Source organism: Lethenteron reissneri, chromosome 42, assembly GCF_015708825.2.
Source record: "Lethenteron reissneri isolate LAM-NWPU_2019-01 chromosome 42, ASM1570882v1, whole genome shotgun sequence".
NCBI lineage: Eukaryota > Metazoa > Chordata > Hyperoartia > Petromyzontiformes > Petromyzontidae > Lethenteron > Lethenteron reissneri.
In genome coordinates, this window is record NC_083820.1 from 12,640,280 (window position 1) to 12,664,364 (window position 24,085).

At 52.9% G+C, this 24,085-nt stretch overlaps 1 protein-coding gene across 3 annotated transcripts in view; it reads left to right on the forward strand.

Annotated features, from left to right (window-relative positions):
• Positions 1-24,085, forward strand: part of LOC133353037 (receptor-type tyrosine-protein phosphatase mu-like) — a 161,209-nt gene that overhangs the window by 60,774 nt on the left and 76,350 nt on the right. For all 3 annotated transcript variants that reach the window (XM_061569116.1, XM_061569118.1, XM_061569117.1), the window contains exons 4-7: positions 4,458-4,539; positions 7,690-7,808; positions 14,435-14,606; positions 17,581-17,874. In XM_061569116.1, coding sequence (XP_061425100.1) covers positions 4,458-4,539; positions 7,690-7,808; positions 14,435-14,606; positions 17,581-17,874 — 667 coding nt within the window. The remainder of the gene's footprint in view (positions 1-4,457; positions 4,540-7,689; positions 7,809-14,434; positions 14,607-17,580; positions 17,875-24,085) is intronic.

The window sequence follows — 24,085 nt, forward strand, 5'->3', positions numbered from 1 at the left end:
GTCGGGTGGTGGCGGGTTAACGGCACATTTATATTGACATGATCTAACCCAAAAAAAAACATTATTACGGATAATGTTGGTCATGAAAGCCGACGTGTTTAAGATGACATTACATGGATGATTTCTGAAGTGAAGGCTCAATTGAGACCACGAGTCTGTCACGGAAGACTGAAGCTGGGTCTCGACGTAAAGCCCAATGTCCCCTTGCAGGAGCCGCTCCGGTGATAGTGATGTGACGATGTGTCTGGGAATTTTGTATCCTGTGCGCAACGCCTCACAGTGTCGCGCTGTGCGAGGGGGGTTCACCACACACGCCACTCATCCGATACCTACTGAGGAATGTCAGCACTCCAAGCCGAGTCAGGCCAAATTAAGTGAAAGGTGATTATAGCAGATCCATTTTTGCCGAGATATGACAACCTTTAACTCATCACGCGTGAGAAGCTATTTTGTTTGGATTACTGACCCATCGCATTGACATGGCCATTATGAGTCTCCATTATGAGTCTCAAGCCACGTCCATCGGCACAATTTTTGAAGTTAATTAAGCAAATGGTTGGGTATATGAATTTTCAAAAATGTGACTTTGTAAGCAATAACTGTGGGCGCTGCTTTCAGACGGATCGGATGTAAAATGAGAGCTGTGCAGGGGGCGATGCGGGTCGCTGGGAACGAGGCGTGAGAGCGTAGCGGGGTGAACGACGCTCCGCGGTTATTTTCAGTGTCGGCACCACTTCTGGCTCTGTTGCTCGATGCCCTTTCGTGCCCTCTGAACCGGCTCTGTTCAAATCAAAGCAAAAAATTACAATTTCACTGATGGCGGGGTTGTTGTTTTTTTTGTGCGCAATCAAAATAAGTGACTGCGCTGTGACAACAAAGTGAACCTTAAAATAAAATCTCTGAATTCAATAGAATAAATAAAACACATTTTTCTTCGCAATAATGGCTATAAATCTCGCCGTAATAACAACGAAGCAGAGAGAGTTTGGGAATGATGATGAAATAGAAGGGGGAAAAATGGAGGCTTAATTTGTCCTTGAAGAAAAAAATGTTTTGTGCAAAGCCATAAAATATTGCGGGACACTAAGCAGCATATAAAGGGACAAACCCCCGCCCCACAGCCGCACAGCCCCACAGCCAACCTCTCCACAGGCGGCGGCCGCCACCGCCGCCACCACCGGGAACCGCGCCACACTGATGAGCCTCATGCGAGCGGCGCTGATCCCTCGTCACATAACCACGGCGGGATTAGCCCCAACAATAGACAGCTGTTGCCTGCAGATACGATTTGCTGCCCCCTCTTCTCTCGCCCCTTCCCCGCCCCACCCCCACTCCCACGACCGGCGCGGTTGATGCACGAATACGTAAGGGGGTCGGGAGAAGCGGCGTCCACGTCCGTTGGCGTTGGGGACCGCCGCGCGGCCACACCGCTCATTGTTGTCCCGCTGCTCTCGTGCGGAAACCCAGCGTTTGGAACGTCCTCGTGTTTTCGTCTGTCTGTGCGTCGTCCGTCTTGTGCGTGTGTCTGGGGCATCGCGGCCGTCTCTGTCGCGCTGGCCGGCGGTGCGCGTCCCTCCTACTCCGCGACCACCACGGACAGCTCCTCGCCAGGCCGCGGGGCCGGGGTTCATTTTCCGCTCGCCCACGTCGCTGGCTCGCTGTTCGTTTGCCGAAAAATTCCGAAGCCGGCTCCCCTGCCGCTGCCCTCTAGAGCACGTGCTTTCAATCACTGCTTTATTTTGACGTGAGCAGTTTTTTTGGGGTGTCGTGGGGGTGTGGAGCGGTAGGAGAGAGTTACACGAGAACTTTGCATGGTTGTTTCCCACCCTTACTGGAGCCGAACGTCATTAGCAGAGTTCACATTTTAGTCTAAACTATCACCAATCGTGACTTGGCCCGGTCGCCAATGAAGTTTTCTGGGGATTAGATGTAACGCTCTCCATAGAGGAGCAGAGCTCTTGTGTCTGGGGTCACGAGTTAAAATATGAGCTTGGGCTGACTCAGCCTTTCATAATCATCATCATCATCGTAATCATCCTCATTGTAATCACCATTGTTATCCCTCTGGGGTCAGTAAATGAAGCAGCACCTGCACAGGATGCGTCAGTTGGTCACATGCCAACGGTGACCTGGATGGAGATTGCTTCCCATCGTAGGAACGTAACTATTCACCGCAAGACTACCGATAGAGATGAGAACCCGCCCACTGTCCATTTGAGCATTGGCACAATGGCACTCAAGTCCGAGGGACAAGAGGAAGACGGAGAATGAGACGGATTGATGCAAGAGAGAATGACTTTGAGCAATAGGGGGCAAGTGTGTCTGAAGCTGGAAAGCTGTCCAAGGAGAGACAAAGAAGCAGGCGCTAATTTGGCCCCATCATCACTCGCGAGTTGACATGAGGGAAAATAAGATGACAATCATCATTAGCCATGTTCAGTCCACTGCTGGATGAAGCCCTGCCCCCCAAGCCATCACCACCTCTCATTATCTTCCGATGTAATAATCTACCTAGCACCTGTACATGACCTGATTTCATCGCTCCACATTCTCAGTTGACGGCCTCTCAGACGTGTTCCCTTTGTATCTGCACCAGATGGAAATTACACCGGTACAGCCATGCAATAATTTCGAACTGCGTGGTCAAAGAAGATGTTAAAAAGTGTAGGGGTCAGAGGACATCCCTATCTTCATGACGGTCAATGATTGTGAGCAGAGGGTGAGGGACCCTAAAAGCATAAAGAATAACCCAGAGCCATGGCCTGTTGATGGTGTCATAGGCCTTGACCAGGTCAATAAAGCACGATGTAGGTCCTGTTGAAATTCCTTACACCTCTTCTGTACCAGATGGACAGAGAAAATATGAGGAAAATAGGACCACCCCAATCTGAAACAACCCTGGGGCTCCGCAAGCCTCTCCTTAACATTTCTGGCAAGGCGATGTTGAATAATCCTTGTCGGGACCTTTCCCGGCCTCACACTGAGGAGAAATATGCCCTGGGAGTAAAAAAAAAAGGGAACGACCAGGACTTCCTTCCAATCCTGCAGAATCCATCCTGTGGACCAGACGGATGTAATGATGTCACGAAGGGCATTCTGCAAACAAACGCCACCCTCCCCCAGCAGTTCACTTAAGAAGTAATCTCTGCTTGTTGCGGATACTTTCTCCAATTTTTAAGGCATTGCAGCCCCAGTAATACATACACGCATACACATGTGTAGTGTATTTCACGGAGACACACACTTGAACTTGGAGAAAACTCGTTTATTCGACAAACCCAACAGGGTAACTACATAACGTACAACAACAGTTAACTAGACCCCCAACAGGGTAACTACATAACCGGGTCAGGTCAGTAACATACTGCCTGACCCAAGATGCTGAACGTGACGACCGAAGACCAAAGATCGAGGAGACGTAGCACGGCAGGTTATTTCCAGCAGACAGCAGCGGTCGCTCTCGGGACCTCCGCTTCAAGCTCCCGAGCGTGGCCACGCCCCCTTCTGGATCTCACCAGAAGGTTCTCGACCGAGCACCACGTGTCCCTCAAGCCACCCTTTGTGCCCCCTCGCTACCCTCTGCCGGTCACGTGCCCTCTCGGGGTCACCCAGACTGTCACGTCCTCCGAACCATGCCCTCTGGGGCCCGCTTCCATGCCATAGCTACTCTGGTGCCAGACAGAGGCCCAAGACACACTCTTGTGACGGGAGCTGGCGCTAACGCCATCACGACTCCATTAACGTCACTTACACATGCACGCACGTGCAGTACGTCTGAGTGAATCGTCTGCGTGCTGACTGGGCCTCGTGTCGCGCGATCTTGAAGTCGCGCTGCTGCTGCTGCTGCTGCTGATGAGCAAGCGACGATGACAGGCCTATTTTAAGATAAAGCCAGTGGCTACGAGCGGCCTCTCCGCCCCCACCTCCGCGGCGACGGCTCGTGGATAATTAGCGATGCAGTCATGTGCATTTTCGCCGCGCCAATCGATGACCGTGCATCTCGGCCATTGTCGCTGCGTGGTTCAGCGTCAATGTTCCCCGATTTTATTTTAAACTTTTTTTTGCCTCTATCTCTCGCAGATTACCGTAGCTTATTGCGCGCTCGCGTTGCCTCATATTGATTCTGTTCCGCCCATTGTGATGTTGATCCGCGGCGCGATGTGTAATGAAATGTAGGAGCAATAACCTGGCGTATGTATGTGCGTGTGCGTGTGTCTGTTTGTATGTATGCGTGCTCGTGTACGTGAGTGTGTATTTGTGTGAATTCATGTGTGAGCACTTCATGTGTGTGTGTGTGTACGGATATGCGTGTGTGCACGGTGTTAATATGTGCCCACACTTGTGCGTGTGTGCACGTACGTGCATTCACATGTACACGTGTGTGCATGCACTCGTGTCCTCGTGCGTGTGATTGCGTGCATGCACGGGGCCACGTGCTCCTGCTTTGTGGTGTGAAGGTCGTGTTTGAGGCGGAGATCTCTGAACAGAAGGCGTCGTACGTGGCCATCGGAGAGGTCCACATTCACGAGTACTCGTGCAGTAAGTTCCTGCATCACCCCGCTCACGTTTTCCGGGACTCCGTGTTCTGTACACTGAGCAGTGCTCCTCTCCCCGCGCGGAAGGGCGGCCCCCCCGATCAAGGCCACTGGGCTCCGTGCCCCCCTCCACAGCTCCAAGAACACAACGAAGAAGGTCACGTGTCCACACACCTCTAGTCAACGCGGCAACGTAATGATAACGTTTCCCATTCAAATTATAGATTTCTCCCCACACGGTATCCATGCTGCAGCCTACGCCCCCCCGTGAGTCATGTAAGCCCCCCTCAATGGGGGAGCAGCGCACAGTTTGGGGACCGCTGATTTGAAGTGAAGGTGTAACGTACACCGGTGGGTGGTTCTGCCTCCACCTCGGCCACGCTCGTCCGAGAGGTTCTAAGAAGCAAAGGGGGGTCGCCATTACCTCGCAAGCCGGAGTTTAAACCCAGCGAGGCGGGTGTGCTGCTATACCGAGGTCGTAGTGACGAGGGTTATCTTCCAGACAAAGCTCGAGATTCATTTTCACACGTTCTGTCTCTCCAGCGTGACGTTTTATTACACGGGGGATTTTATTTTATGCTTTAAATTTATTTCGCATCATTAGATTATAGCGCTCTCATCGGCGGCTAGAGCAGAGATTCGTTTAAAATGTAGGACGCAATGGAGTCATAGATTGGGGTATTTGTCATCATCATGACGGTTATGATTTTGGGATGATGGGTTGATGATTACGGGATCATGACGATAATGAAGATGATTACTTTTCCATTCTTGATCGTTCCTCTCATCTGAACTGTTCAGATACCACTCTCTCGCTGCTGATGTTAGCCATGGGCGAGCACGAATCTCAGCGCATTGTGCTAACCGCTGTACCGCTGCTCCCCTACGCAACAGACGTAGCCTAGAATGTTTAATTAAATAACACAACCGCCAATTACATTTGCCATATGCCATTCCGTTGTGAAACATAATATCGGTGCCATGTTATTTTACCTCCCACGCACCACTCTTGCCTGGCACACTCCGGATTGATGGGCGCTTGACTGATATGAGCTGCTTTGTGTGCACGCTGCGCATGCCCCTTAATGTTGAATGCACGTAATTGGCGACCGCTGAACAGTAACTAATAAGATTTTGTCGAGGCTACACTTCAATTATTAATATTCTCCGAGTACCCATTCACAACCTTCTGAAATGCAAATGTAGTAATTAAGTTGATTAGACCCAACAGATTTCCCTATTAGCGCTGCGTTTATTGTTTGTTTGAAGCAGCTGATGCTTTATAAATTATACGTGTTTTTCGTTTAAAAGTGTGTTCGCTCGTGCTATTAAAGCGATGCGCTGTATAAATGGCTGCGTTTAATTGCTCTTTATGTTTAAGCAAAATGTACGGCGTGCGGGGCCTGCTCAGACAAGCGATATGATTACGGGCAAAAGTGTTCGTATCCGCAGCGCCTCTCCTCCCAACTAGACAGCCGTGATGAATAAAGGCAGCATAAAAGGTGTCGGAATAACAGCGGCAGCTGGAAATTAGTCTGCGCTGCTCGGACTCGGCAGGATTTAGGGCGGGAGCACACGCAATTAACTCCGGTGCGGGAGCAGGGCCGGCGGCCCGGGCCAGATAGGAGCAGCCTCGTGGTGCCATCTCGCCGCACCGGTTTATTGTACCGATCCGACACGAGAAGGGTCTCCTCCTGAAGCGTCGGCACCTGGAATTCGGTGCCCGCGCACGGTCGCCGCCGCGCTCGTTCAAGTTGGCGCCCTCGGAGTTGGTGCGAGAGTTTCCGTAGAAGCGGAGAGTGAGGGGGGGGAGAGGGGGGGAAAAAACATTGAAAGACATTTTTCTCTTTTTTAAAGATCAAGCTAACCTTATTCTACATCACTCGCAGGCAGCTCCATTATGCGTGGCATTAATGTAGATCAAAACGGAGCGTGCTCCGGTCCCGTCGGGCAGAGAGGTGCGGCTGAACACCGCCGCTTGAATCGTCTTCCCAAAGTTGCCGCGACTTGCAGCCAGAAGCAGCCGCAGCCCCGGGGAAGACTTCTTAGGGAGCTCGCTGATCAAAAAGCATTAATTAGTGATGCGGTCGTGTTCGCCGGGGCCGGCCGGCGTGATGTTTTATTTGTGGAACACGGAGCCCGGCAGCCAGCGGTGGTGTTCTTTAGCGAAGCTCCGTGCAAATTGGGTCTATGCGCCTGCTCGCTCTGTGGGAAATGAGGCGAGTGCTTCCCGTCTCCGCTGCTGCCTACCGCTGGCTCTTCTGCTCTCTCCGCGTTTTTTTCCCATCCTGATCGCTTCACGTCTCCTTGTCCACGAGTCTCAACTCGCGTCCTTTCATTTGTAATGTCAAGCATCGCTGCTCCCGTTAGCCTCGATTCATGAGCCGACCAGAGCCGCCTCCTCTCATTCCCCTCTCGCCAAGTGACCGGATCCTCCATGCCATTGTGTTGCTCCTGGCTTGGCAGTTTTGATCTGGAGAGAGAATTGTCGTTATTTTCTTCAGCCTCCCCCCCCCATTATTAACGCCTCCTGGCTGACACTCGTCCTTCTTTGTTGTGTATCTTGAGGAGACGCGGCTGTCAAATAGAAATCGGTCAATTGTTCCTGCCTGTCTGTAAGAGCAGACCCTGGAGGTCAGGTGTCGATTGAGCAGCAGATGAGGCAATGCAGAGGGTCGCTGCCATCACCACCATCGGCCATCATGACAAATTGACCTTGATGTGTGTCTGCATGGCTGTGCATGCGTGCGTGTCGTTTTTACATTAACATTTTGTTGTTGATGTTTTTTGCACATGATGCTACAATTACATCATGCTAATTTGTCCTGGACCTCTTCTCGGTTAACTCAGCATAAAATTTGCTCTTTGTGCAATGTGTGATCGCTCTGCTCACGCGGAGGACTTGGTCGACCAGACACTGACTGTTTCACCTCATCGCTTGCACCTTCAACCATGCTCTTTGTTGCTGGCCACTTGGCATTTTGGGTCATTCGTGCTTGAAATAAAATAGTCGCCCGGAATCATCCAATCTCGTCAGATCCCGCGAGCAAAGCAGGCCGGAGCCTACGCGTGGCTTCGATGGGCGGCCTCCGTGTGTCGGCGCAACCCCGTAGAACGACGCGAGACGGCGGATTGATTGTCACCCCTACCCCAGACGAGGTCCCGCACTTCCTGCCGCTCATGAGCATCGTGGAGGTGAACGCCGGACAGAACGCCAGCGTGCAGTGCTCCCTCGCAGGCAAGATGGAGGAGCCCGAGCAGATCTGGCTGCAGGTAACTCTGGCGCGCCGGGTCGTCTGAGGTCACGCACCTGCCCGGTGTGTCCCCGCCTCCGTGTCCCTGTGTGTGTGCGCGCGTGTCCCTTCGTCTCCGCAGTACAAACAGAGTGCGTGTGCCAGTATCCCTGGAAGCATCGTAAACCAACCGTTGCCTTGCTGCACAAACAACCCGTGCTTGCAGTCCCGCCCCAGAGCACAGGGCCCGCAAGCATCTGCTTATGTATAATAAAACGCCCATTAACATGCGGCGCAGGTACCAGTGTTCGTGGCTTTGTGTTTGTTATGAGAGTATATGTGAGTATAACACAGTGCTACGAGTTAGATTCCCACTCGCAGTCAAGGATGACAAATATGCGAACTGTTCCTGGGGCCTTCCCTAGGTCTACTGTGCCATAAATGAGTACCTCAGCAGTGGGGAGACAAAGGCGGCGACAGATGGTGCTGGACACTCACCCTTTCTGTGCTGTGACAGGCTTTGCATACAGCGCAAATAGCTGGTCATTAACAGCACGTGTCCCAGGCTATATGGGGCATTTCGTCTGCGTGTTTGTGGGTGCATAGCTGTTTGTGTACCGCTGATCATCCCACACGCACACAGTGCGGTCGATTTATTTTCATTTTTTTTTCACAAGTAGCGATAGAGCAGCAAAGATCAATATGACTGTGTTGCCACGTGTCTCTCTGATGGGGAACGTCGGATATCGTACCAAACAACGAGTGGCACAACCCTTGAACACGAGAGCAAGGAGCGAGAGACAAGCGCGCCGGGCTCCTGTGTCGCACCCAGCCAGGGTCACGCGGCGGCGGCGGTCGCAGGGTGATCCGCTGGCAGCAGACGCGGCCGAGGGGGGGGCACAAATGGGGGCGGGGGTAGGGGGTGGGGGGACTCCGCATGGCTCGCGTCCATGAGCCGACACCAGATGTCCGTGGCTGACATCGCGGCATTAAACCGGTCCCTGGCTGCGGCGGCGCCGGGCGCGGTGCCGCGCGGCCCTTCCCCTCGGTGGAGCGCCGTCTCTGCGGATTTGTGATTCTTCTAAGAAGGTTAAACGCATCGGCAGGGCTGCGCTCCAACATTGCGGAGCTCTCGGCGCATGCGACTAACCCTCGAGTTGGATGCGCTTCTGCGTCCGGATGTTGTCACACCTCAAATTGCAGCTTTTCCGCATGAGAGAATTTTCAATCTCGAGTGCGAATTTCATGGACAGCGAGCATAGTCTGTCGTTGAATACGGTCATCGTCGTTGTCATCCATTGTCTATCCACTGCTGGATGGAGGCCTTCCCGGGCCATCGCCACCCCCGACGGTGCCGTGCTGCTGCTACAGTCCATCTCACTCTTGCACGCGAACCGATTCGTCGCTCCGCCTCCGTGGTGGTCGTGCTCTTGGGCGCGTTCACTCCTTTGGCTGCCATTCCGTCACCAGTGTCGTCCATCGGTCACCATGATTTAATAACGTTCCTGAAACCTGATCTGTTGGCCGTTGGGGCCTCCATATGTAATGCTTCCCAGTGGCATTTCTGTATGGGGCAAGACCCCCTCACACCAGTACCCACTTATCTCACGTCTTATCAGCAAGGTGTAGTTAAAACAATGTAGTACACATAATTAGATCGCTGCTACATCCACTTCTTTGAAGCGGAGGCTACGGCACCATTCTCTTTGCACCAAATCGAGTATGATCTCGTTTTGTCTTTAAGTATTTGGAAGAAAAAAAACATTGACCAAAATCTAATGAATAATCTCACACATGAAGCTGTGCATAAGCCGGGGCAGCGAGCCTCAAACACGTGTCTGAGGAAATGGGCTTAAAAGTCCTAAAAACCGGTCGATGTTATTTTCTTTTAAAAATCTGAGGAGGCTGTCGCCCATTGACGAAGCACCTCCGGGTTGTGGGCAGCGACCTCGCGCCAACTCGACCCCGATTACTCACCCCCCCCCCCCCATCGATCCGATCCAAATCCATCTTCGCACTATTTTGCCAATGTACCTGTTTAATTTTAATTCAATAATAGTCGTCGTCGTCAGCCACGATCGATCTACTGCTGGACGAAGGCCTCTCCCAGGCGGTAGGCAACTCTCACCGCTGCGTGGTTCCTGAGCGACGTGTCTGTGCGACGTGTCTGTGCGACGTGTCTGCGACGTGTCTGTGCGACGTGTCTGTGCGACGTGTCTGTGCGATGCGCGCACGTCGCCCACGAGGAAGGCGCTCGCACGCCGAGCGGCCCGAGGTCCGCCGTGCTGGGGCGCCCCGGTCCGCCCTCTGGCGTCCAGAAGCGATGAACGTGCCGTGCCGTGTCCTCGAGCCGCGAGTCTCCGGCCTGGGGTGACCCTTTTTAGAGACGCTCCACGGACATAAGAGGGAGAAAGCGGAGAGTAGAAAACGTAGTTTGAATGAAACCCCCACCAGCGTCTCCCGACGACCTCGATACGGCTTGTAACGAGTTCAGCCCTCTCCTGGCACGCAATCATAGCCGTGGCTTCCACAATATCCAATCAACTGTTGAGAAGAAAGTAAAAGGCTTGCGATACATCATTAGGGTATCTATAAATGGGTCAAGCTGTACAATCAGATCAAAGCATTTTTAAAGCTAAGCTCACATATTGCACGGAAGTTACCATTTAATGGCTTTAGGGTTTTTCTACAAGTAAACGTTGGTTTTTGTAGGGTTCTTTAAGCGTTGTATCATCATCATCACCATCAGCCACGAGATATTTCCCCTGATGGATAAAGGCTTTCCCAAGCCATTGACAATCCTTGCACCTCCGACACAGCAGACAACCTCGTCGTGCCACCTCTCGTCTGTCTGCCACTTCATCGATAGTCTCGAGCAGCGGCTGTCGTCCCTGCTCGGAGCGAGGTGGGGGGGGTCCTGCCCCGCTCGACTCCCAATCTCTGACGTGACCGTGTGGTCCCGAATCCGAATGTTGATGTATACAGTAGATATACCTTAGATATACCCACCATCAACCTGATTACATGTTCCCTAAACCGTGTGTTCCTGTCTTGTGTTTATTGTTGGTTTTACAGACACCCCAACCTGCTGTCACTCACCTATTTATTTAATTATTTGTAATCCCGGTCCACCATTGATAATTGCCCAAGGTACACACACTCCGAGTACACACACTCCGAGTACACACACTCCGAGTACACACACTCCGAGTACACACACTCCGAGTACACACACTCCGAGGTACACTCCACTCCGAGGTACACTCCACTCCGAGGTACACTCCACTCCGAGGTACACTCCACTCCGAGGTACACACACTCCGAGGTACACACACTCCGCTGTGTGTTATTGTTGTGTCACTCTGACATATCTCCCATTGTTTCGTGAACTCGTTGTGCATGACCTTTGTTTTTCTCAGGATCCCGACTTTGCACCATCTCTATTAAGCTCTTAAGTCATTTCCTGTAGTTCGCATCCATCGGTTGTTTTCTAGACTGTGTCATCAGCTAAAACATAATTGTTCGGACATTGTGTTGTTTGCTGGACTGGCTGGCTGATTGTGGTCATCATTGTTTTTCCATTGAAGTCACTTGTTAAAGCCTACATTTTATAGATTTTTCCAGGTACTTTTCGCAAAATCAAAAAGTGTTTGGCCATTGACCTACGCTTTTATCCACGGGGATTACTGAGACGACGGGCATTGGGGTCACTGGCGAGGCCACGTCTGACAACGTGGCACCCGTCTCCCGGTAAACAACGTGCGCTGGACAACATTTCCTGCCATTGTGTGCATCTCCCAAACCACGACCCCCGCTGCCGTGAGCTGTATGAGGTTTTTCCACACTGTACCAGCAGCAAGCTGCCAAAAAGTAAAAATGACGAGGTGGATTTATATATTTTTTTCAGACATTTTTTCCCCTTGCCTTAACTTTGAGCTTCAGCTGCCATGAAAAGTCACAAAAATCTCCATGGTTGTGCCCGCTTGCCGGCTAAATATTAGCGAGCCTAAGCGATAGCGATCAAATTAAATGTCTCTACCAGGGGCCTTGTAGATGCGAGGGGTTAATCAGGCCCCGGGCCAACGGGTCCCTCCCGCTGGGCAGCCTCGTTGTTGCACTACAAGCGCTCTAATTCACCAATTTCCCGAGGCCGCTCCCTCGCGGCTTCAACTGCGCCGCTTGTCGCCGCCGCCGCCGCTGCAGGCTGAGGGAGCTGGATTAAACAAAATAAACAACGCCCGGATTGGGGACCTTGCAATGGGATGGCTGAAACACTTCCCCGTTGCCAGGTCAGAGGTTATACTCCTAGCTCTCGCATCGTCAATTATTTTAAAGCTATTTTTGTCCATGAGGTCATAACCTTCAGACTTGACAGGCTTTCCATGCTGTGTTTATTTTATAAAAGTTATTAAACATGCCTTCTCACAACCGCCTCTCAACGGACAATTTGACCTCTCACAGAGGTTGTGACTTCTCCTTGCCGCAAAGCTGTTTTGCAGTGTCCTCTTCGTAGTCTTTAAGGTTCATATAAGGTTAAGAACATCTGCGGGGAGCTGTGTTCAAGTAGCGTGTTTACGTGTTTACAGTTTTGTGCAGGGGACGGCAGCGTGAGCATTTCCAGTGTGGCCTCATGAAGCCCCGTGCACGGAACGACGCACACCACGTCGCCTGCCACTTTACGACGGACAAAATACACGCAGCGTGATAATGGGCTCTTCTCAAAACGTCTAATTCCAGCAAAACGATAATTTTGTGGAAAATTTGCCTTCACATTTTCCGCACGATGGTCTTCTTCTGTTTCTAATTGGCAAGGTTTTGATGGGTTTTTTTACAACCTAGCAACCCCTGTGAGGATGACGCACGCGTAGCGCCAGCTGTGGTCATGTGGCTCTTCCCCGCGCAGTAGAATTTACCCCCTGTCCCTTGCCCCGAATGGCGAATGCGGATGCGGAGTATTCAAACTCCCCCCACCACCACCCCCTCATCTGTCCGCCTACGCCACTCTCATCATTGAACCCTAAATGGTTGATTCGGTTTCTCGTTTACCCGCCCTTTTGTCCCTACATCTTGTTGTGGCCTTGGTTTTTGCCACAGCGAGCGAGGCACGATGGACGTCGTGGGCCCCTGCAGACCATGTCCTGCTTGTGGCATTCCGCAGAAAGTGTCCCCCTCCTGCTCCTCCTCCTTTTCGTGAGTGGGAACTTGATGTTTAATCGAAGAGGAATGTAAACAGATTTAAAACGTAAACACGGTCGAAACCCATGGCACTGACCGTGCCGTTGCCGCCTCTTTGAGAGAGAGAGACATTGACCCAGCACTGCAGCTCACGCCAAATGTTTCATGTTGTTCATTGTGCGCTCGCTGTGCGTTTGTAATGGCTTTCTCCGGAGTTGTTGATGCCAATGTTTCCACTGTTGTTGTGGTCATTGTTAGCTCACCATACTTGATGACGTTGCTGTTACAGCTATTGCTCCACTCGTTTGCAGAGGAAAGGAATCCATGGGAGGTGGCCGGGTGACTCACCACTAAGCCCGAGGTTCAACTCCAGGTCTCAGCTGCCTGTGATTGGCCAGAATCACCAGCCCAATCACCAATGACTGCGTAAAAAAACACACTCTTTAGGCAATTGATGATGCATTACTTCTCATTATTTATTGTTTATTTGTAGTTATTTTCACTCCATTAACACAAACAAAATATGGGCATAGAAATTGCACAAGTCATGAATAATGTATTGTCACGCGCGAGCATCCCGAGCGTGGGATTCGATTTTAATCGACGGATCGTTGCGCCGTAGCACGCGTCCTCGTCGCTGTCGGGCACCGCTGCGTGGCATGTCGGTGGGAGACGTGGTCCAAATGTGATGTTCAGCTTTAACTGAGCGTGGGGTTGTTTGAAAACCAGCGTTCAGCCGGGTCTTGTGAATGCTTTTCGTTTATGTTTGAATAAAATACATTTTGCTCAACTTACAGCATCTTCATCATGGCCAGCCGTTTACACCGTAAACCTTTTTGGCAACAGGGACCGGTTTTGTGGAAGACAATTTTTTCACGGGGGGGGGGGGGGGGTCATCATTGGGTCTTTTCCCTTTTCAAAGAAGCTCTCCAGCGACGTTTGTTTTTTACTCATTTTGGCGAGGGGGTTAGCGTGTGGGCTTAACCAACACTGTGACTGAGACAAGTGCGCAGTGCGGGAAAGAGGCACGGACGGAAGTGGTGAATAATAAAACAATGGGGCGGGCCACGTGCGGACTCACCGCTCCTCTCCTGTTGCTGCAGGCCACGGAGTGGTACCAGGCATCATCGTCACTGCCGATGTGTGCTATTTATTTTGAAACCCCCTCGGTTAGAGTCATCTGTCGCTAATTAAAAATGCATTGGATGCAACCGATAACCAAATGTTTTATTCATCAAAGTGTTGTCACTGCTTTTTGTTGTGCTGCTGCTGCTGTCACTTGTGTGTCTCTTGTGTGATTGTAACCCTTGTGTTTGTTTCTGTCACTGCTGCTCCTGCTGCTTGTACATTGGCCTCTGTCGCTGCTGCCGTTCCTCCTGCTGCTGCTGCCATGGGTTCGATTGCTCCCTCTGCTTGTGCTTCCGCTCGTGCCTCTCGCGCGCAACGGCCATTGCTGCCGCTGTTTCCTGTTCTGCTGCCGCCGGTTCTCAGAGGCAGCACGGCGAGGATGTGCCCGTGCCGGTGAGTGTGGCACGCTCGCGGCGCTTCACGGCGACGTTCGCGCTGCGCACGGCGAGCGGAGACCCCGACGACCGCATCCGCTGCGTCGCCAAGACGCGCGGGGGGTCAAGCGTCTCCAACCTCGTGCCCTTCCGTGTCAAAGGTGCAGCCGCAGAGGTCACGGTGATGATGATCCACTACACATCATCATCACGATCCACTACACACCATCGTCACGATCCACTACACACCATCGTCACGATCCACTACACACCATCATCACGATCCACTACACACCATCATCACGATCCACTACACACCATCGTCACGATCCACTACACACCATCGTCACGATCCACTACGCACCATCATCACGATCCACTACACACCATCGTCACGATCCACTACACACCATCATCACGACCCACTACACACCATCGTCACGATCCACTACGCACCATCATCACGACCCACTACACACCATCGTCACGATCCACTACACACCATCATCACGACCCACTACACACCATCGTCACGATCCACTACGCACCATCATCACGACCCACTACACACCATCGTCACGATCCACTACACACCATCATCACGATCCACTACGCACCATCATCACGATCCACTACACACCATCGTCACGATCCACTACACACCATCATCACGACCCACTACACACCATCGTCACGATCCACTACGCACCATCATCACGATCCACTACACACCATCGTCACGATCCACTACGCACCATCATCACGATCCACTACACACCATCGTCACGATCCACTACGCACCATCGTCACGATCCACTACACACCATCGTCACGATCCACTACACACCATCGTCACGATCCACTACACACCATCGTCACGATCCACTACGCACCATCGTCACGATCTACTACACACCATCATCACGATCCACTACACACCATCGTCACGATCCACTACACACCATCGTCACGATCCACTACGCACCATCATCACGATCCACTACACACCATCGTCACGATCCACTACACACCATCGTCACGATCCACTACGCACCATCATCACGATCCACTACACACCATCGTCACGATCCACTACACACCATCATCACGACCCACTACACACCATCGTCACGATCCACTACGCACCATCATCACGATCCACTACACACCATCGTCACGATCCACTACGCACCATCGTCACGATCCACTACACACCATCGTCACGATCCACTACACACCATCGTCACGATCCACTACACACCATCGTCACGATCCACTACGCACCATCGTCACGATCTACTACACACCATCATCACGATCCACTACACACCATCGTCACGATCCACTACACACCATCGTCACGATCCACTACGCACCATCATCACGATCTACTACACACCATCATCACGATCCACTACACACCATCGTCACGATCCACTACGCACCATCGTCACGATCCACTACACACCATCATCACGATCCACTACACACCATCGTCACGATCCACTACGCACCATCATCACGATCCACTACACACCATCATCACGATCCACTACGCACCATCATCACGATCCACTACGCACCATCGTCACGATCCACTACACACCATCATCACAATCCACTACGCACCATCGTCACGATCCACTACACACCATCATCACGATCCACTACGCACCATCATCACGATCCACTACGCACCATCGTCACGATGTTCGACCTCCTGGCATGGCAGTGGAGACGCTGGGGCACCCAGCAGAGCCAATGGGTTTGCAGCACCTCACCATCGGCAGCTTCTGCTGTTGCGGGGCAAGGCGTGTGTGGACCTCTGACAAGGCATCTAGCCAGAGTGGAAGAGTAGGCCAAATTACCCTCTGGATGGACTCTGGTGAACTCATATTCTTAGGTGTTTTCGGTAAAGTCACGTAGGTAAAACATCAAAATTAAACTCCGGTGAACTCCCTCCTGTGGAGGAGCCTTCCTCTGCAAGCTGAGGAAGCAATTGCAGGGATGCATCTTTACCTTTTACCTGTTTGAAATGTAAATCTCACACCTTCATGTAATTGACCATTTGTGTCTTATTACATTTCCTCCAGTAAATTGTAATTTGCATGCTTTTTGCTCATATCTGGACAATGCACATGGGGCGTGTGTCCATGTGAGTGGGTGGCCAAACGCCACGCACAGCTGCTCATGTCTCCCAGGTGCTGATGTTGACACATCGCACCTGGTGCTCGTATAACGCCGATTCGACCTAGGGGGGAGGCCCAGGATAAGTTCTGATACCACTTGCCACATTTAAGGTTATGTTATTTTGGAACAATGTTCTATTTAAAAAAATGTTAGTGTTTCTCACTCGTGAATGTGATATTTCACAGGAAAGGTTTTGAAAAGGAGATCCTTTGATATTGAGCGTCTGCCCTGTGTCTGAAGAAATCAACCACATGCTCCTCATTGGCTGTGAAACGCTCCTTATCTCACCGCACTTTAATTGTCGGATTATCTCGGTTTTCCCAGCCATGCAAAAGAGTTAATGTCGCCGCAGTAAAACACACACGAGTTACAAATCGGTTTGGGATTTGTTCATTAGCAGCGTGTTAATAAGGCCAGAGCGGGCTGACTGTGACAGATCGATGGCAATGCTGAGCTCGCTCGCTGGGTTAAAATGGTTTAGTCATCATCAGCCATGATTAATCCACTGCTGGATGATAACAAAAATTACAATCATTTATGCATCTTGTTCGCGCACAACGTGCGAGATTTCACTGGGAATCTCTTTAGGAACTGGACTCAGTTCAGCGTCTTCAGTGTGAGAACTCGGCTCCTGAATAGCTTCCAGTGCTATGGAGCAAAACGTCAGACATTGTGCCGAAAAATAGACGGTTCATTCCGACAACACATCGGAGAGCTTCGCGGCAGCGGAAAACCTGCGCAGCAGTAAATGGAATGATTATTATTCACACCGCGCGACAGTTTATTTTGTTTGCCTGCTTAGGGTGGCGGAGGGTTTTACAACAAAATTACGTCCAGATCACGACGCGGCCTAATCCAAATTCTGCTATATCGTTTGCGAAATGCACGCGTTAAACACCGATTCATCGCTCCATCATTTCCATCTCCGTGTCTCTCACCCGGCAGAGCCGCCTAGCCCCGTGGCGCCGCCTCTGCTGGTGCGCGTGGCGCCCACAACGCTGTGGATCAACCTGAACGTGAACTCCATCCGCGGCGAGGGCCCCGTGCTAGCCAAGGAGGTGGTGTGGCGTGCCACCAAGGGCAACTGGACCGAGGTGTACCCCGTGGCGGCACCCGTCTTCAAGCTGTGGCACCTGGACCCGGACACGGAGTACGAGATCCGGCTGCTGCTCACGCGGCCCGGGGAGGGCGGCACGGGGGCGCCGGGGCCGCCGCTCGTCACGCGCACGCGCTGTGCAGGTGAGACCGACGCCCCCACGACAGCGCCGGCGCTCGTGCTGCAACGTCGCGAGCCGTGGGGCCGAGGCTGAGAGGCTGCGGCCGAGGGAAAGGCCAGGGCCCTATCTTGTGGAGGCCGTGGTCAAGGCCGGCCGTGACGTGCAACTTCATTGCCTCGGTCGGCAAGATTTAGCCTTAAAGCGTCGGGTTGAAGCGCTGGGTTTTGGGAAATCCGTTGATCAACGTGGCCGGTTCCCTACAAGGTTCGCCCCTGGGAGCAGCACAGTTTAATACGCAGGTTCTTTGTATAGTGTATCATTCCTGTTCGAGGTCAAGGGTGACAGCTGAGGAAATGTCCTTGAGCCGGCCTTGTGACTGAGGACCCCTCCCTGGGCTCCGTAGCCAGGTGGCCACACGGCCGCAGTGCTCACGGCCAAACTTGGTGCAGAGGTTTAAAAGAGTAGGTGGCGAGCAACGCCTCAAATGAGCATGGTTGGTTGCGTACAGTGCGAAAGAAATGCAACTTACGTACATGCATCAAACTGCACTCTCGAAGTTGTACTAGGCACGCGTTGCCGCGTGTTGTGAATAGAGCAGGAATATTGTTGTAAGGGCTTGAGAAGGGCGACGGTGTGGGAGAACTCCACAGTGGAGCGCTGCGAGGGGAAGACGCAGAAAGGGCAGTGGTTCGACCTGCGGTGCGGTGGTTCGACGCAGAGTGGACGAGGTGGTCCGAGTCCACAACAACACGGGTGTGGAGCCTTTGTGTGCGTGTGTGTGCATATGGATGCTTTCGTCTGTTTGTACTTGTGGGAGTGTAGGGGGCAGGTGTGTGTGTGTGTAATGAGTCTCCCAGCCAGGGTGGCCCGGTGACTCATTGAGTATATTTGCACATGAGCGCACCTGTGCTGTGAGGCGGCCAGCTGTAGTCATTATCCCTTGGAGCTATTGTTGGGACAGCCTCTGCGTGTTTGTTATGTATGCCGGGTGTCGTAGTTTATTGCGTGCTGTTCGCGTTAAGTGCACGCTGTTTTTCAAGCAGACCCTCGGAAGGCTCGCAAATCTGGGTGCTGGGCCACAGCAGCCGTGCTGGCTTCTCCCAGCGTGGCAGGAGGGCGGCCCCATACACATTAAGGCGCCAGCTTCCCCGTCTCCAATTGCGCCACTATCTCCACAATAATCATCGACTCTTGAGGTTACACAACGTTCTGCTGCGTCGTGTCGGCACGTTTTAATGATATTATTTACGGATATCGTGGCAGCAAATCTCTTCTGCCCCTGCTCTCGCCAGCACGGGGCATCTCCGATCCCCCCCAAGTGGTTTGGAGTCACCGCGGATTATCTCTGTCGGTGAGATAAGCGGCAGCGTGGTGGCGTCCAGCCGGTGACGACACCGGGCAGTCACCACCGGGTAGTCACCACCCTGGCTCATGCAGGCCGAGTGGGGTGAGCGGAGGAGTGGACGAGGTAGGGTGAGTTGGTGAGTGGGGTGAGCGGAGGAGTGGGCGAGGTAGGGTGAGTTGGTGAGTGGGGTGAGCGGGTGAGCTGGGAGCTGTATAGTTGTGCAGGTGCCACCTACACACCTGGCAAATGGGGCCGTAGCTCCACAACCTAACAGACTCAGGTTGGAGGGGGCGAGTGAATAGAGGCAAGCCCTCCACCAACAATAGGATAATTTAGGGTGCATCGTGCTGTTAAATATAGTAGATTCTTGCAGTCACGATACATGCATTGAAGCGAGCATGTGAGGTTCAATGTTTTACTGTTTGTCATATTCTAGTGTGCGTGGGGCAGGTGTGGGTAGTGTTGCCACGATGGCCTTAATAGGTGCTCACTAATAACAGACATTTCCCCAACGACCTACGCACATGTATTTGTACACGCGTGTAACAGTGTATAGAGCACGCGGGAGTGTAGTTGTTAAGGAGTGGTGGCACAGTGGGTAGCACGCTGTGCTACGAACTCTAGGTCGACTCAGCCTTAGATGAGTACCTGATGCAATGTATCTAAACAACAGGATTGGGGAGACAAACACAGCCGGGCATGGTTCTGGCCACACCACACTTTTGTGCGCCATTTCTGTCTTAATAGGTGCTCGCTAACAACCCTTGCCCTAACAGTCCGTTAAAGGCTATGCAGGAGGTCTTTGTCTTTGTTGAGCACGCACCACCCCATGCGCAACAGCCCCTTTTGTTCGCAGGAAGTCGCTCGGTGCGACGACGTGAGGCTCACATGCTGGGTGGGAGCAAGCGAGGCGGGTGGGGTGGATGGTGGGGCGGAGTGGTGTGTGCAGTGTGTATTGGTGTGTGCAGAGTGTGTGTGTTTGTGCACGGTGGGGGATGCCGCTCGCATTCTCCCTTGGCTTGCGGATTCTTATCAAAGGAAACAGATGCGGAGTGAGTGGACGGGCGCAGAGCAGCTCGGCTACGACTGTAAATCTCGCCGTGGGAGCAGGCGAGTCAGTTGGGCGCGTACACACGTGTACCGGCGTGTGTGTGTGTGTGCGTGTGTGTGCGTGTGTGTACGCGTGTTTGTGCGTGATGCGTAGCGGTCCTGCCTCTCACCCTTCCCCTGCCAGCTGCGATTTGACGCTTGGGAATAATGAGCGCTGCCGTTTTTTCTCAGAAGTGAAAGCGTGCGAAAAGCAAAATAAGTTGTGTAACGTGCCAAGTAGTTTCCGCAACGAGCTTCACGGTGAATATTTAAGGTGTCAGAATTCGCATTTAGCACCTGGCACTGCTCGTATTCATGGCGTTTTTGTATCGGCGTTGTCTGGAGCACGTGTTTATATTTCTATATTGGTGTTGATAGAAGTTTAAAATGTATTGGCTGTGAGTAACTCGAATGGATTGGCCAGTTTGCCGTGGGGTCTATTTTCTTTGATGGCCGTGGTGTGTGCAGAGTGGCCGTGGGCTCTGCTTGCTCGAGGATCCCTTCGCTACGAGTCGAGGCGATTGCCAGGGGCCGATGCTTTGCATAAACGATCCGGAGCTGCCGGAGCAATGGTGCCAGGACGCGAGTGTTACCTGTAACTCCCTCCTCGTCCCCGGACGGCGTCTCACGGGAGCGGAGTGACCTCCGACCTTTGTCCTTTTGACATCCGAAGCAATCTCGTGGAAGTTATCACGGACGTGGGTCTTCAATGAAAATTTCATTACTGCCGGTCGGACGGCTGGGGAGATAACCGCGTGTTCAGGCACACAGATAAACGGGGGCTTATAAGGTTTTACGAAAAACAGGAAGTCGAGTCTGTACGGGCCTCTGCCGCATGTAGTCACACGAGAGATAGTGAGCCCCTGGACGCACCGCCGTTCAGTTTTTCCTTTAGAAAATCTAAAATTGTGTTTTTGAGTTGGGATATTGTGTGTACAAACAAACAAGGAAATGGGACATGTCATCGCCAGTGCTCGGCTCTCCCAGAAGACTGTGCAGAGAGATATTGGCAGTGTTGACGCGGGCGTCGCATCCCCGTGAATATTGAACCCACGCCGCTGCCGCCGCCGTGGGCGCCCGTTTGTGAGCACGACCGCCGCCACACCGTCTCCGTCCCCACCCATTTGTCAGGCGCTTCAAGATATTGACGTCCTTGACGCGTGTCACCGATGTTGTGAAAATTAGGCGGTGCATTTTAGAATTATCGTGTCTGTAAGGAACGACATGCGGAAAGGAAATCGGTGAAGACTGCATGCCTCGGCTTACTGCGTGGCAGGGATATAACGCATGCCAACACGTGGAGATTTTATACAATTAATCGTGTATGAAGCTCCCTGTCGGTCAACATTTCTGAATATGACTTCATATTGAGCAGGATTCATGCATTGGCTTACCTGCGGTGAAAATCCAATTTCTCTTTGGCATTTTTTTATATTTTAGTGGGAGCTGGAACCTTTCAAAATTATGCAGATATTTACTGAAAATAGTCACTTCCTTTAGTGGTGTGCGCTTGTGTACGTTTGTATGTAAACACACACGTTCACAAGTTCTTACTCGTGCCAAGGAGACAGATGTCTCGTGGTAGCAGGTAGGCTGTTGGGCCGTGTGGTGCTGCCGAGCTCTGGGGAAGGCCGCAGTGCGCCTGAGAGGACGGTGCGGTCATTGTGGTGACCACCACATGCAGGCCGTTCCGTCTCGTCACCCACACGCGGTGTGCAATCACCACGCTGCAGGTCACACCACTTCTCTTTACGCATCTTCTCTCGCGCTGCTCCACTTTGCAATTTCCCTCCCATCGTCTCTTTTTCCAAAGCTCTTAAAATAACATCGCTCAATTCAACAAATGTGTTGATAACTCTCGTGTATTACAACTTCGACAGTTGGTGGCTGCTTGGCGTTTTTGGCCTTTGGGCACCATGCCCAGGAACTGAGTTTCAAATAAACACAAACACGCGCACACAAACACGCGCACACACGCGCACACACGCACACAAACACGCGCACACTAACATGCGCGTGTAGGCGGCGTCAGGGTTTCGAGCACACCCCATGGCCGTGTTCGTAGAAATAAACCCGAAACAACTGGCGGATAATACGCATTGCCCAGGAACAAGCTCATTGTCTGCTACGAGGAAATGGGGGGGGGGGGGGAGCATGAGATGCTGTGTGCCCACAGATAAAGGGGATTACGGGGGGGGAGGGAGGGGGAGAGATAGCGCAGCACGGGGGAGGGAGGGGGTCCTTGTGAGCCCCCCGCTTCTCTCCGCCGCGAACTCCTCCGCGGCGCATTCCGACCCAGCGGCGTTGGTGTGAGGGGGCCAGGTGCCCCGGCGCGTCCAGGACAGGGGCCCGAGCTCCAAGCCTCGCTGGTGTGGAGGCTGCTCACTCCCCCTGCTCGTCGCCCCTCGACTAGTCGGCGCGAGCGCCTTCACGTCGCTCCTCCACCTGAAGCGCCGTGCGCCGGCTCGCCGCCCGTGAACTCTGCCACCGCTTGCTGCCGCCGGGCCGCTTCACGGAGGCCGCGGGCTCCGTGGACCCGGTGGCGGCGGCGGCAGCAGCAGCCGCAGCAGCCCCCACTCTTGACGGTCATCATCGTCACCATGAGAATTTCGAATTCGTGATGCGCACGGTTTTGTCGATCACTCTCAGCTCAGGGAGAAAGAGGGAGAGAGCGATTCGGAGTCGGAAGGCAGCCAGAGCAGACGGAAACTGGAGTACCTGGAAAAACCCCACTCGTGCGGAGGAAATAACACTCAAACCCCGTAACCGGCGCAAGAGATGGGTTGCAGATGGAATGAATCCACTTGCTGCACTGCCATCACACCCTGGAAAGCCAGGAGATGGGGACCCCGACGCGGTCGGCGATGGACGGAGTGTCAGGATTGCGTGTGCTTCACCAACCCTCGCTGCTGCCACCACAGGGCTGCGCTGCAGAGGCCACGTGCAGCATAGCCGCCGGTGCCATTTTCTCGCTGATGTCCCCACACCTTGCTGGGGCCTCCTCCTCGTCGCCTCCATCAGTCCACGCGTTTCCGAGTCGTCATCTAATGCTGCTGCCGCCTTATGCCAGCGTTGCCGTTGAATCTACTGGACCGCGATGTGAATTCAGATTCGCCGCACGTGGATTTGGCCTCGAATCGCTTTCTATTGTCGGGAGCCGGCGCTTGTCGGCACCGCGAGTCTGCCACCTCGTAAGTGGTGCGAGCGCTCAGTCTGCGGTCAGGAGCCTTCAAATGTGGCCTGGGCTGCTAGCAATTGCTGCCACAGCCGCACGCTAAAATGTATTTATTTCCTGGCACTCATTTATGTATTTACATCCCCACTGCTTGTTTTTGTCAGTGGCTGCTGTTGTCAAGGCAATTTGTATGAATGTGCCTGCTCGCAGGAGGGAGGAGTGTGGCATTAGGTGCTCGCTCACAGGGCTTGTGCCCACGCTGGCATCTCCCCTACTCGAGCAGCGCGGTGTTTGTTATCGACTAGGATGGCACAGGCGTCGCGGTCAAGATGGAGACCACCTCCGTGCTGCGCTCCGAGCCACTTGATTTCATTTGTTGAGAGATTGGCCGAGTGCGCTCGTTGGCGAGGATGTCTGCCGCGTTTCCGCGTGGCCCCCTGGACGTACAGAGTATTTTGCATGCCTCACTCACCCGTTTTTCCAATTTTCACGAGACTGCCCCATCACGGCCGTAATTGAGGTGGTTATGAGAGCTGCATGAGCAGCCACGGTGAGCCCGCAATCCCCGCTCTCATGCCCGAGTGGGGGACTCGGCTCGTTAAACCAGCTGCCTGGCTTTTCACG